Source organism: Pteropus vampyrus, unplaced genomic scaffold (assembly GCF_000151845.1).
Source record: "Pteropus vampyrus isolate Shadow unplaced genomic scaffold, Pvam_2.0 Scaffold200, whole genome shotgun sequence".
In the NCBI taxonomy this organism is placed as follows: domain Eukaryota; kingdom Metazoa; phylum Chordata; class Mammalia; order Chiroptera; family Pteropodidae; genus Pteropus; species Pteropus vampyrus.
This window is the reverse complement of record NW_011888981.1, coordinates 474492-487834: the sequence shown is the minus strand read 5'-3', so window position 1 is coordinate 487834 and position 13343 is coordinate 474492. Positions and strand designations below refer to the sequence as shown.

At 42.9% G+C, this 13343-nt stretch overlaps 1 protein-coding gene and 1 long non-coding RNA gene across 5 annotated transcripts in view; both read left to right on the top strand.

Annotated features, from left to right (window-relative positions):
• LOC111746753 overlaps positions 1 to 2936 on the top strand; it is a 12001-nt gene extending 9065 nt beyond the window's left edge. Inside the window, exon 2 of the long non-coding RNA XR_002783255.1 lies at positions 22 to 2936. This is a non-coding gene — a long non-coding RNA (uncharacterized LOC111746753). The remainder of the gene's footprint in view (positions 1 to 21) is intronic.
• CRIM1 (cysteine rich transmembrane BMP regulator 1) overlaps positions 1 to 13343 on the top strand; it is a 180217-nt gene that overhangs the window by 90456 nt on the left and 76418 nt on the right. For 3 of the 4 annotated variants that reach the window (XM_023537797.1, XM_011372095.2, XM_011372094.1), the window contains exon 5: positions 13069 to 13190. The exons of the other annotated variant lie outside the window; for it this stretch is intronic. In XM_023537797.1, the coding sequence (XP_023393565.1) occupies positions 13069 to 13190 (122 nt within the window). The remainder of the gene's footprint in view (positions 1 to 13068; positions 13191 to 13343) is intronic. 4 annotated transcript variants of the gene reach the window in all.

Here is a 13343-nt window from a genome sequence, read left to right as displayed (position 1 = left end):
AAAGTTCCAGACCTTTGGAAGGTGATAAGAAGGGCACACACTCAGAGTAATCTGCCTTCAAGAAAAGAATCAATTAGTAGACTGGCTTTCCACCAAACAATGAAAACTGACTTAAGAAAAAGCTATAATGTAATATTCCACCTTTAAATCTAAACTAAGAAATCAAGGACCTCAAAAAGCACACACACAAACCATAAGTGATGATCATTTTTCACATCCCTCCCTATTTACCTATAGTTTCAAATCGTGGCATCATACAGTTCCCATTTTGTCGAGAAGTCAGTGGATTTTCTTATTCCTCTACTCCATTAACATCTGAGTAATCTTTTCACTTCTGAGTAATAGTCATGGCATGACCGTGTCAGGAGTCCTTTAACTTTCTGTTTGCTAATGTACTTAACACTTGGGTGGTTGAGCTCCTCAGTCAACTCTCCAGAGCCTCAGCCCATCATTCTGCTGGTTGAAGACTTTAGGGGGTGGGAGGGTTACACAAGGTCAGGGACACAGGCTCATCAGCCCAACTACACACATATGTCAAAGCCTGAAACTTCCTCTCGGTGGCTTGAAACTGCCAGGTTTCATAGCTCAGGGAGCACTCTTTAGTTCTTTGAGACAGCGTTAAGTTCTTTAGATCATCAAATAGTATTTATGCTTTTAACAGTGTGCAAGGTAATTAAGTTACTTGTAGACGCTTACTTGAATAGCCAGTGGAAATTACCCCTGAATACGCATTTTCAGAAGAACATTATCAAATAAGAGCCTTGTCATTAATTATCGTGTCCATCTGTTCCCAAGACGTCATCTCAAAGAAGATGGCACTTAATGACAGATTTAGTGTTTATTTTTAAAGATTAGTCTGTTAGAAGACAAATTTCTCTAATTCAATTCACTTTTTGGTGGTTTCCTTTAATTGGGATAATTTATCCAGCTACTTTTTGAATAAATAAATTATACATTGTGTAAAATATGTATTAGCATAGTACAAATTTAAAACATTTTGAGTCTTGGTATGCTATCATGATAGCATTCTGTTTTTAAACAAATGCAGAAAAAAATTTAGAAATGTATTTGAAGCCCTTCTTTCTCAACTAAGAAAAGAACATCTTTTCCGTTGCCCTCTGTCACAGTAATTTTTGGCCCAAAAGAGCAAATCAACTCATAACTAAAAAAGCCAGAGTCTATATTAAACTCTGATGTTTTTAAAACAAAATAATTGTAGGAATTCGATGTTGTCATTGGATGTATCCCCAGATTGAAGAAAATATGCTTTCCTAGAAGTAAAGCCCTTGCCCACTGGAGATGAACTGTCTCTCTATTAAAGACTTTAATTTGTCACAATTCATTTCATATGTGGAAGCCCTGTACTTCCTGTATTCATGCCTTATTATGTCTTTTGTGTTTCTCCATGAACCTGAACAGTGTCTAGTCTTACGTTTGTTTCAGTCCTGAAACAAAGCTCAAGGCTCTCACTCAGTGGCATCCAGTTTGGTCTGAGTGGCCCTGGCCATCACCAGACACTAAATACATGGCCCTCTGACTCTCCCTGAGACATAGAAGCTCAACTGAATTCCATCAAATGTTCAATAAAGTTGGAAAGCAGAACCCACCACATAGCTAATACTGAACATCAGGCTTTCCCCACTCACTCTCATTGATGCTATAGCATCCTCATGACACAGGCAAACAGAACAACAGCTCCAGAGTTAAGCAAAAATATTTTGTGAAGTTATTTACATCACTAGTAAGCAAATCTAAAATGTTAAAATCCTACCTCTTCTGGAAATGCCAAAAGCAACCCCAAATTTCATGGAAAATATTTTTCTCTTCATTTGTTGTGTAGATACAGTTTGCACAGCAAACTGTTTTAACTACTTAACTGAGACCCTGGAGGTGGAGACAGCTAGTTTCTTTTGGACTTGTTGCTCAGTTAGTCTGTTGTGAATGTATCACACAGATAAATGCATTTTAAATGATTTTTTTCCTGGCTTTTCTTTTGTAAAGGAAAGAAGTTGTGTGTCATAGCTCTTGTGATAATATGATTGAGTGCTTTGATTTCCATAGCTAGGTCATGGGTTCTTGAAGACTGTTAGGAAGACTCTTATCTTCCTACGACAATAGAGTATATACTTTTTGAGAACAAGGATACACCATATCTCTCTCATCAGTGCCTAGCACAGGTAAATATTCAATAAATGCTTTTAATTAAATTTATAGATAGTTCATCTATGGCGCGTCCTAGCATCAAAACCCCATAGTGTTTTCAGTCTGCCCATAGAGCAAATATTCGAGTGTTTACCATGTGCCAGCCATGTGCTACCTGGTGAGACTGAAACCTAGTCACACTCCCTTACGGACTCTGCCCTGATCCCAGAACCACGTTCTCCCGCCCCCTTTACCTGCAGCCAGTGTAAATCCTTTCAAAACAACTTTTATTTTTCTCCCACCCAGCTTGATGTATAAAAGAGCCCCCATCAACCCCATGATGGCAAGCATATTGCTTTTTCCACCTAACCCTGCTGCTCGTGGCTGAGACTGCATGCCCCAGGACCCGGTTTTATATCTGGTTAGCATGTGGCTCAATAAACCCTTTCTTTTAGAAGAAGAAAAAACAAAAACACACCCATCACTTCATGTCTCTTTGTAATCCCTCCTTCTCTTCCTCCCATCCCAAACCACTGATCTGATTTCTGTCCGTATAGTTTGCATTTCCTAGAATTTTATATAAATGGAATCAATGCAGAAATAAATAAATAAATAAATAAATAAATAAATAAATAAATAAATAAGTAAGTAAGTAAATAAATAAATAAATAAAACATAGTCACCGATGTCAAGAAGCTTACACTCTAAAGGGAAGACAGACGTGTAAATCATTGCCATTTAAAGTGCTGCTTGCTTGAGAAATAGAAGTGTGCAAAAATAAAAATAAAAAACAAGCTCACAGAGCAAAAAGGTACTGATTCTGATTTCGAAAACTGTCGAATTTGACTTTTGAACTGAGTCTTTAAGAATGAGTCAGAGTTCAGCAGATGGAGAAAGAGGAAAGGGCATACCAGCCTATCGTAGTCATTGATTTGTAATCTTTTCATGTGTCTTGCAGCTTAAAACATTAGCACTATCCCACCTATCTTTACAATTCAAGAAAATAGAATATATGAAACGGTTGGTTTTCTCCTCAGATAAACAGCCCTTAGCAAGACTGCATCACTTGTTTAAGATGTGTTGTTTTCTCTTGCTTTCAGTTAAAGATGCTTCTTAGTGTGATAGGCAGGACCCCTTATTACCCATCCTTGGCCTGTCTCACTAGCCATGTCTCCTGCAAGTTCCCCGGCAAGACCCCCCGGTCCTCATCCCAACACATAATATGCTCCTGGTGTGCTGAACCATTTGTTCCAACCTAAACACACTGTACTCTTTCTTGCCTCTATAAATTGGAGTAGGTTCATCCCTTTTCCTGGAACTCCCTTCCCTCCACCCCCACTTCCTCATGCTGTGAAGTGGGCACTTCACAATCTGTGCCCACTCACACACCCTACATACATGTGTACACACAGCATCGGCTATTTGTCTTTGTGCCTCGAGTCAGAAAAAGCCTCATGGAAAAAGTGATCCTTGGGGATGAATGGAGGTCTGTTAGTCACAGGAGGGACCTCAGTGTTGACGATGCAAAGCAGCTACTGCCAGGAGTGTGCTTTTCCCCCGGCAGCCCTCAGCAGTTTGGGTATGAGCACAGAGGACATAACTGGTTTGAATCACAGTTTGCAGTTGGAAGCCTCGGGGGCCAAATTTGACCCTAAGACATGTTTTCTTTGATTTGCCTTTTTGTATGTGTGTGCCATCTTTAAATTAGTCAACATTTAAAAACTGGGAGGCCTCACATAAAAATCTGGTGTTATCTTGAGCATTTGGAAGGTATAGCAAGATTGACTGTCCGTTTCCACATGAAAGGAGTAGTGAAGCCCCCTCGGAGGGCCGAGACCCTCTTGAGTTGTCTCTAGTATTTCTGTACTCTCCCAGGGTTCCTGCCCAACTCCTGAGACATTCAGGTTTCTCATCTCTGGGTTTAACGTCAGGTCAGGAAGTTTGAAGTCATCATGAAGACGGTGGCTCAGGTAGAACACCATGGGTTTGGGGCCACGTTGTTAAGGAGATAAAATCGGGACAAGGCCCTTGCTGAGGAGAACAGGGAACAATATGAGGCTGAAGAGCCGGTGCGGTGGGACTGTCGGCACCAGAGGACTGGACGGAGGAACCATTGTGATCGGCGAGTAGGACATTTGACTTGAGAAGTTTCAGAGAGCTGTGGCCCTAGGAGCAAGTGGCTGAAGTGGAGAGGTCACTGGACTTCAGGGTCATTGAATTTCAAAAGATCAAGTGAGGTCAGGGTGGTGAAAATGTTTTGTCCACATAGACACTGAAACCTTCCAAATTATAATTACGTAAAATAGCTAACAGGTGTTGAGTGCCTCTGTGTTCCAGGCACTATTCTAGGTGCTTTTCATATATCTGTTTATTTAATCCGCATGTGGTACAGTCAAGGCTCAGAGAGATATGACTCACCCAAGATCATATAACTCCTAAGTGGCCAGAACCCAAGCCTAAGACTGATGTTAGAGTGCTTTCTTCGAACCTCTACCCTTTTAAGAAATGGGTAGGAATCACAGCCGCAAAGAGAGAGGCTTGCACAAGAGAGGAAAGCGACAGCATAGGGCTGGGCTAGCAAGGGTTCAACTTAGAGAATGTCGACTTGCCTTCCAGCCCGGGTGAATAAGTGAGTGTGGCTACAAGGAAACTTTTTAGGGGGAGCCAGTCAGGCATTAGAACAGATTTGAGTGGTGCACCTTGTGGGGATGTTTAGGTGTTGAGTTTGCCTGCAAAGGAAAGGCCAGGAAGGCAGGGAGAATGGCATGGAGGGATGAGTCCCTGGGAAGCGGAGCAGGACTCTGTGGGGATGCACAGTCCCTCGAGTACAGGAAACCAGAGGATCCTGGCACTTTGCACTGATGACAAGGATGAGAGGCCTGGGAATTGACAGCCCACATGGACCCACGTGGACACAGGCTTAAAGTCAGCTGTTTCGGTGGCGATGGCTCTGGAGGAGGGTTAGCATCCCCGGCCGTGGAGGCTTTGCTCAGGTTTTCAAATCAAAGGTTAGTCAGAATGTCATTGGTTTTGTTTCTCACCGGCCCCAGGGAGGGGATAGAATAGTTCTCACCTCATTGTGCTCCCATTCGTGATTGTATGTCTGACACCTCCGTAAACTAAACCCCCTAAACTGAGGACCAGGACCCTGTGTGTGCACAGCCCCACCCAGCTTAGTGCCCTACTGCATGTGCACACGCAGCCAATAGGCATGAAATAACTGCATGTTCATACACAGGCAGATTCCATGCTCCAGAGCATGCATTTCTAATGCAGTTGACAATTCTGGCTCAAACAGGAATACCTTCTGTTGCTTTATTAAAACTTACTCTCCACATCCAAACCCACTCCTGCAACGTGCCAGTTTTCCCTTTTTGCTTACTTTTTCAAACTGGTTCCTTGTGCATCTCTCACTCCTGTCCCCTCTGTATTCTCTGAGGCCATCCTGCCCACCCTGAAAGCCAGTGCCAGCATCTTTGACCGAAAGCCTTCCATTCCTGGGACTCGGTTGTTACTGGATAGTTGGGCTGAGCTGAGCAAAGTTCAGAAAGCCTGCCAGGTCCCAGTTGTCACATTTTCAGCAGGGCCACTGGCCCCGGGGGTTCTTTCCAGCTGTGTTTCTGTGCCTCTGGTTCCCCTCCTGCCAGGATTGAGTCCCTTCGCAACTTGCCCAACTTCCTTCCCCAGCCAGTCACATCGAGCTGGTAAATGTGTATATGGTGCCATTGCTTCTCCTTACCACACCTGCTTCCTGTGGGGCATGATCCTAAAAGACAGTTTGATAGATCATATAGGAACCGTGTAGGCTTGCAACTTCCATTTTCTTACCACTTTGTCTTTTAACTTAGCACCTTAAATTTCCTGAGCCACATGCCAGCCTCGAGGAGAGAACCATAATTATTCGCCTTTTAAGAAAGCAAGGAAAAGGAAAGCTATAATAACCATTTTATTAAGGGCTTACAATGAACTTTATTATTATTCCTAATATTAGGAAATACAAAAGAATATTTTACCTAATTGCCCTCAATTATACCTTTTCTATCTTGGAGCAGTTTCTCGCCCAAGGAAGAAAAAAAAAAAAAACGTAACAACAACAACAGCAAATGCAGAATGATTTCACTGTTGTCTCTGAAGGGAAGGTAGAGAGTGTACAGGTAACATCCCGCTGTGACAGGGGAGCGACGGCTGCTGGAAGGAAGCGCAGGATCCCCAGAGCCGACCTCTGTGCCGTGCTGACTCCCAGGATTTCTGGCCTGGGCTGGAGAAATGCAAGAAGCTCGTACAGGAATTAGCTGGGGAAAGGGCGAAGGAGGGTTTGTGACTTAGAAAGTCGTAAATGTCTCATGGTGAGACACAAGGAAAATTATGACCCTAAGAAACACCCATGGGGAGGGGTCCATGTAGTTTGGGTAGTTGGATACTCAGGTGGGAAACCTATTTCCTTCTGGATGTTTATTTGCAGCCTCTTTTTTAAAACTTATACATGCCTGGAAAGAGTTAAGAAACTTAATTAGTAGAAAGATAGTGCATCAGATTTAATTAAAGTTGAAGCTACTTTTTATAGAGTAGGAATGTTTTATATGTCATTATAATTTCTGTTGCTGACAGTTATTTCCTTAACACACTGTGTGGAATCCTAGTAGTACAAATACTTTGCCCTTTTAATTCCTCGTTTATCCTTCTTTTCTGACAAAAGGGAGAGCTCTCCCTCCCACACATAAAGAGTAGTTTTTGATTTATAGACAATGGTTCTTCTCTTTTGAAGGGCCCAAGCACTCAGTTCAGATGTGGCATAAATCCAGTATTGGGAGATGTCCTTTGCAGAGGGCCTCAGTGAACTGTTTCCCGCCAGGGTTTGGGCAGGGATGTGGGTCTGCTTGGGGAAGATGATGGTTTGCTGCTTCTGCATTTCCTCTGCTGCAGAAGGAGTTTGTTGTAGGGGAATGTTAGAATAACGTTCACCCTCAGCTCTCTGCGTGGCACCCACCTCAGGGGCACATTCCAGGGGTGCTCCTGTGCTGTGCTAAATAGCATGGGGGTGGCGAAGAGGACTCCTACTCCCTAGAGTCTCTTCCAGCAACACCTGCTAGTCCATCCTTCACAGTTCCTCTGGTCATTCCGGGGACACAGACTCTTGATTCTCCAACTTAGTTATGAAGCCATAACAGTTACGAAGACAAGCCTAGTGCTATGGAGATGCCAGTGTTGGGCTTATTCTCCTCCTGCATTGCTTAGTCTTCTTTAGTAGGGAAAAAATGACTCGTAGATGTATAAATATACTTCCCTTCTCCAAGAAAAAAAAAATCACCAGAAAACGTCAGAGAGAAGGCCCATCTTGAAGTGAGCATGAAGGTTAGGTGCTTGGCGAGGAGGAAGAGTGAGCAAGCGTGGAGCACGAGGTTGTGATGTGCTCCATGAGGTTGCGATGTGCTCCAGGAATGGTACAGGCCACTGGGAAGCAGGAGAGGGGACGAGCCGGGACCAGATTGTGGCGGTGATGGGGCCAGTGACAGCAGTAATAGAATTGTGAGATTTTATAGTTAGAAGAAAGCTTGTTATGGTCCAACCATCTCATTTTAAGGATGAAAAAACTGAGCATCCCAGAGTTTAAGTAGCTTGCTAGCGGTCACACATGTTCTGCTGGATGATTGTATTGGATAGTAAATAAAGCTGTTCATTTCTTCATCCCACGTGTCTGTCACTTCTAAGCAGCCATATCCAGGCAGGAAGGAGTGTTTGTAAATGATCGAAGGCAAATACTAATAATCGTCATTGTTATTAAAATGTTAAAACTAGTCATACTTGGCTTTTTCCAATGGAAAGTGCAAATTAAATTGACGACCGAGGCCCTGCACCCATAGAAGAGAGTTACTCAGAAACTGGGTCCCAGATTCCCTTCAGTGGAATCTCCTGGAGAGATTATTATACAAGCAGACTCTGGAGCCCTGCCCCAGACTAGCAGAAAAACGAGCTTTGTGGTTAGCACCCTGGAATCTGCATTCTAAACAAATTCCATAGTCTTTCCCTGTACACACTAATTTTGAAAAGTGCTGCACCTTTTAGCTCTTGGTCTAAAATTTGTAAACATAAAAATTATAAAATGCATGGTTAACCTCTGGAGAAACAGTAGGGTTTTGATATTGTAGGATGAACATGTACCCTCCAAGAGTTTGGTACCTCGTGTACTATTACAGGTCAGAGGAGGGAAGATTAATCCTGTTGCTTTTTGATCAGAGAAGGCCTTGCGGGTTGGGCGGTCTTAAGGCTGTGTGGAATCCACCAGGGGCGCAGGAGAGGCATGGATTTGAGGCAGAGTGGACACCTGAGCTCTGGCGCTGAGTGATAAGGTGTGGGGTGGATTTAGTGAATGGCAGATGACCATCACTGCTCAACTGCGGGACATATGGAGGAACCAGTAGAATCTGGAACTAAAGGATAAGGAGAGGCCAGACTTGAAGCACCTTGTAAGCTGTCCCAGGACTCTGGCCTGCCTGGGACTGTGTGTGGAGTCCAGGAAGCAAATGACGGGAAGGGAAAGCACGTTTGCACTGCCTTTCCACTCACAGACCAGCCAGCACGGGCCTCCTAAGGAGGGGAGTGCCCTCTAGGGGCTTGGATGGTTTTCTGAGTGCTGTTCGTCGTTGTGCTCGGGCACTCAGATGCCCACGCAGCTGAATCTATTACCTACTCAGGAGAAAAAAAGGCAGCTTAACCAACCCACCTGGCTGCAGCTGTGATTACATTATGCAAACATTTATTAATATGCTGCCTTGATTGATCGTTATCTTAATACCGAGGATAACATGAGAGGCTTGATTTTCCCGGAGGATTGCAAATACAGGTTGCTTCTTGTTTAAAGTTAAAAAGCCCGTAGCCCATATATTGTATGATTCTATTTATATGCACTGTCCAGAATAGGCAAATCCATGGAGACAAAACATAGATTAGTGGTTGCCAGGGGGCCGGGGAGGGGGGATGGGAAGAGCACAGGGCTTCTTTTCGAGGTGATGAAAATGCTCTAAAATTAGGTATGGTGATGGTTGCACAACCCTGTGAATATAAAGCCACTGAATTACAGACTTTAAAAGGGTGAATTTTATTTAATTAATTTTTTTCTAAAATTATTTTTAAAAGCCCTCAGTACTTCTGTTTTAAGTTATCGTGCAAAGAGCTCTCTGCCTTAGGTACTTTTTTTTTTTTTTTTTTGAGTTAACCATATAGAAATCTCAGTGCTCTCCTTCTCACTTCGTTTTTGTTGTCGTTATTGTTTGGCTCATATACTATCGCTTTTTTTTTTTTTATTCATCTCTAGTTCTGTTTCGTTTAAGAAGTATTTACTTAACGACTATATGTGATAAATACTAAGAGAGCTTGTGGCAAGATGAGTGCTCAAGTCACTGCAAAACAGTGAGAAAGGGGCCTTAAGAAACATTGGGTATTTGGGGTTTCAGAGAGGAGCTGTTATCTGAGGTTGGCCTAGAGAAGCACATGGTATTTAGACAAACAGCTGGAGGTAAGGGCTGGAGGAGGAATGTTGAGGAGGGAATAGGGCGAGCTATGCAAAGACAGCAAAATCGAGGCTTATTTGAAGAATAAAAGTACAACGGTAGCATATGGATAATGGAGAGAAATACTCGAAGAGAGAATTGGAAAACCAGTATATGAACCTGAGAGTGTCGAATGCTAGGCTGAGAAATTGATCAGTTAAGTGAGTAGTAATTGAAGATTTTTTACCACGGAAGTACAGGAACTGAGCCATAGGATGGAGATGGCATGGGTTGAGAGAAGGAGAGACTGGTGAGTGGAGACCAAGTTATAGCCTAGAAACTGAGGCAAGGAGGGTTTCGGAAGGGAGGGGCAAGTGGTGACATCAACAGTAAGCATCTCTCTTCCTCACATTAGTCTGCTTCTCCCGCCACTAACCCACTTTTCTCCGTTTCCTTGCTCACTCTGCAGGCATGGGGGTAAAAGTTAGGAGGACGGTTGGGGTGGGAAGACAAACAAAAATAAAAATGAAGAGAAAAGGTGGTAAGGATGAGATACAGTTCGCATGCTTCAGTTGTTTTCTAACTTAGTGACTCAACAGAAGAAAGTCTACTCTCTTCTAGTGGAAAATACAGGACAGGAAATGTTATTTTATTTCCGGTCAGTTACTGAAGCTGTGTGCCTCACTGTTCTCATCTGTAAAAAGGAAGGCTACCTACTTCCCATGTTGGCAAACCAGAGAATCTAGGATAATTTTATTAAAGACTGCTAAAAACTACCGTGAACTCACCTAATTTGTAGACATGATAACCTTCCTTGGCAAATAAGGGTGATGATAGGGATCCCTCATTTGTTACCTGACAGAGTGAGTGTAGACGTATCTGTCAAAAGGTAATTCAGATGAGTTGTGTCGAACTATCTGAAACTGCAATTTGACTATTTTCAACCTGCAAAAAATTGCAGTTTCATAAAGTTTCAACTCCGTAGCTAGTTGCTTGATAGATATCTGACGTGAACCCAGATTTTCACCTTTTCTGGTTCCTTTGTATGTTTCTTTTTTATTAAGGTGCTAAAAGTCTTTAAAATCTGCTAATGTCAGGTTCGGGGGAAGTTGTGAGAAGATGGCAACAGGTAGGAAGGGAGGTCTCGCCAAGGAAGATGCGGATATGGAGACAGATGCTGGGAGGAGGCCCACCGGCAAGAACCAGGGCATCCGAATTTTTAGATCTTTAATATGCAGTCATTCTGCTTTAGCAATAAAACTTTGGCATAAAAGGTTTTCTTTCTCCAAGCGGGTTAATAAGCAGTTGGGTATAGTTTCAGGTCTTCTGCAACTTGCTGGAGGCAGCCTGTGCGGGTATCTAGGAAAACGAGATATTTAAATATTGGGAAATAGATCCAATGTAAAAGGGGAAAAAAGACTTACGGCAGCTTAGTTCTGGTTTTCAGGTTGGTGTGATTTCTGACAGCCTAACAGAGAGCCTGGTGCATAAGGGCACATACGTGTTCATTGAAGGTCACTGAAGGGTCGAAGGGCAACATCTACAGAGGGGTATTTTGGTTGGATGTATTCTCTTTGGTGTGTAAATTGGAGTGATTCCCTGGAACACATCAGTGGGCAAAATGTGAATGAATCTCAGAAGATGAGGAAGAAAAGGTTTGTCAGCTATTCTTGCAGGATGCTTTCGTTGTAATCACATCCAGATATTGGGATCAGGGCATGGCCTCTTGATACTTAGAATGTCAGTTGTAATAAATGTAAACAGTACATTGCTACTGTAATATCACAATGTTATGATTAAGTGCTTAATACTGCATTGGGTGGGCACATAAAAATGAAAGACTATAGGATAACCTTACTAGGGACTAAAAAACCCAGTTCATATTTACTCAGTCCTAGAGGGTGATCAGCTCCACTCACAGAAAACAAGCAGACATTTATTTTAAACCACAGGCAGAAATACCATTACAGCAAAACTTTAATTATCTCATACCCTCTTCTCCCAGTAATCCAATATAACGCCCCTCCCTGCCACACACACACACACACACACACACATAGAGGAAGCCTGAGAGGAGGGACGTCCTTGGGGGAGGTCATTCACACCTTCCCAGTGGCTTTAATGATCTTTGGTACAAGTTTTAACTTAAATTTGTTTCCTTTTTAGTTCTGTAGTTAACTGTGAATGTAATTAAACCTCTGGGCCTGGTCATTGAGGTTCTCCTGGACCACAAGCTCATTTTATTTATGATATAAAGAACAATGGACCAACGAAACAATCACTTATGTAGGAATGGAGGATAATACAGAATTAACGAATGTGTGAATAGCCCTTCCCTGCTGAGACCGTCACCCTCTCCCTGATCTTGACCCCCACTATACATTTTAGGACTCCTTCCTTTCACTCCTGTCAACCTGGTTAACCCCTTAGTCATCCTCTCCACCCTCTGACAACACCTCCATCCCCAAGGGAGCTGCAGAGCAGGAGCCTGGCTGTTCCTTCCTAGTATTACGTTTACATCCTGACCCTCTGCTGCCCTGAGCTGCTTGCTTCCTGCCTCCTATTTCATTTTTACAGATCAGCGTCAGGGAGTTAACATTTTTTCCTTTTCTTATTTTTACCCGCCTCTTATTTTTTTATGTTTAGGCAGGTTTACAGCAGAGTTGAAGTTAAGGGTGAGAGCCAGCAGAGCTAGCTTACAGTTCATGGAATACCTACCTCATTTCTGCATATAGAGGGAAATGCATATGTGTAGCTAAGAAGATCCCAAAATTAAGACTTTCATCTTCCAAACAGCTTTCACAGAGTTCACTTATATGCCACAGGTCATGCCCTTTATAAAGAACTCCTCAGTCTTCAGTCAGGATCTTTTTTTTTCCATATTCACAATTATAAATTAATGACACAATTACATACACACACACACACACACACACACACACACACACAAAGACTGAAAAGCTAGTAACTTAGTAGTTGAAAGAAGAGTCAGACAAATTTCTGAAAAATGCCTAACAGTCAGCAACAAAGCAGCAACATGGAGCCACTGAACTCAGGAGCACTCATTCTGTGGGAGCCTGTGCAAGCATCACTGAATTATGGAATAGCATAGTAATATATGCATATGAAAATGGCCCTGATTCATCAAGAGAATGTTATGCTCAGTACGGGTCTACTTAAGTAAGAATTAAAGTAATGATTTTAGGAATATTTCTGTCAAAATGGTTAAAGTTAAAAATCTGGGTGTATATTAAGGAGATGAGCCTTAGTTATGTGGAACGCACATTATGTTAGAACCCCCTCCCCAGTCCCCAGTGGCACCAGATAAACAGGACAGTGTCACATAGTGGAGTCAGTTTGGCACAGCCACTTCGTGGTCTCCCGACTTCTATGTTGTTGTTTATTCATGGGGTTTTCCTTCCCTTTTCTTTGGTTTCAGATGCGAGTGTCTCTCTGGCTTATGTGGTTTCCCCGTGTGTGAGGTGGGATCCACTCCCCGCATAGTCTCTCGTGGAGATGGGACACCTGGAAAGTGCTGTGATGTCTTTGAATGTGTTAATGGTACGTGGGGTTTCTCTTGTTCTCAGAGTGTGTACATTTGTGCAGGAGGAGGAGGCGGGAGGGTTCAATCTAGCTGTTGCTGTCTTTATAAGGCAGAGAACATACTCAGGGACTTGATGAAACTCGCTCAGAAAGAAGGTTTGCCTAAGATCC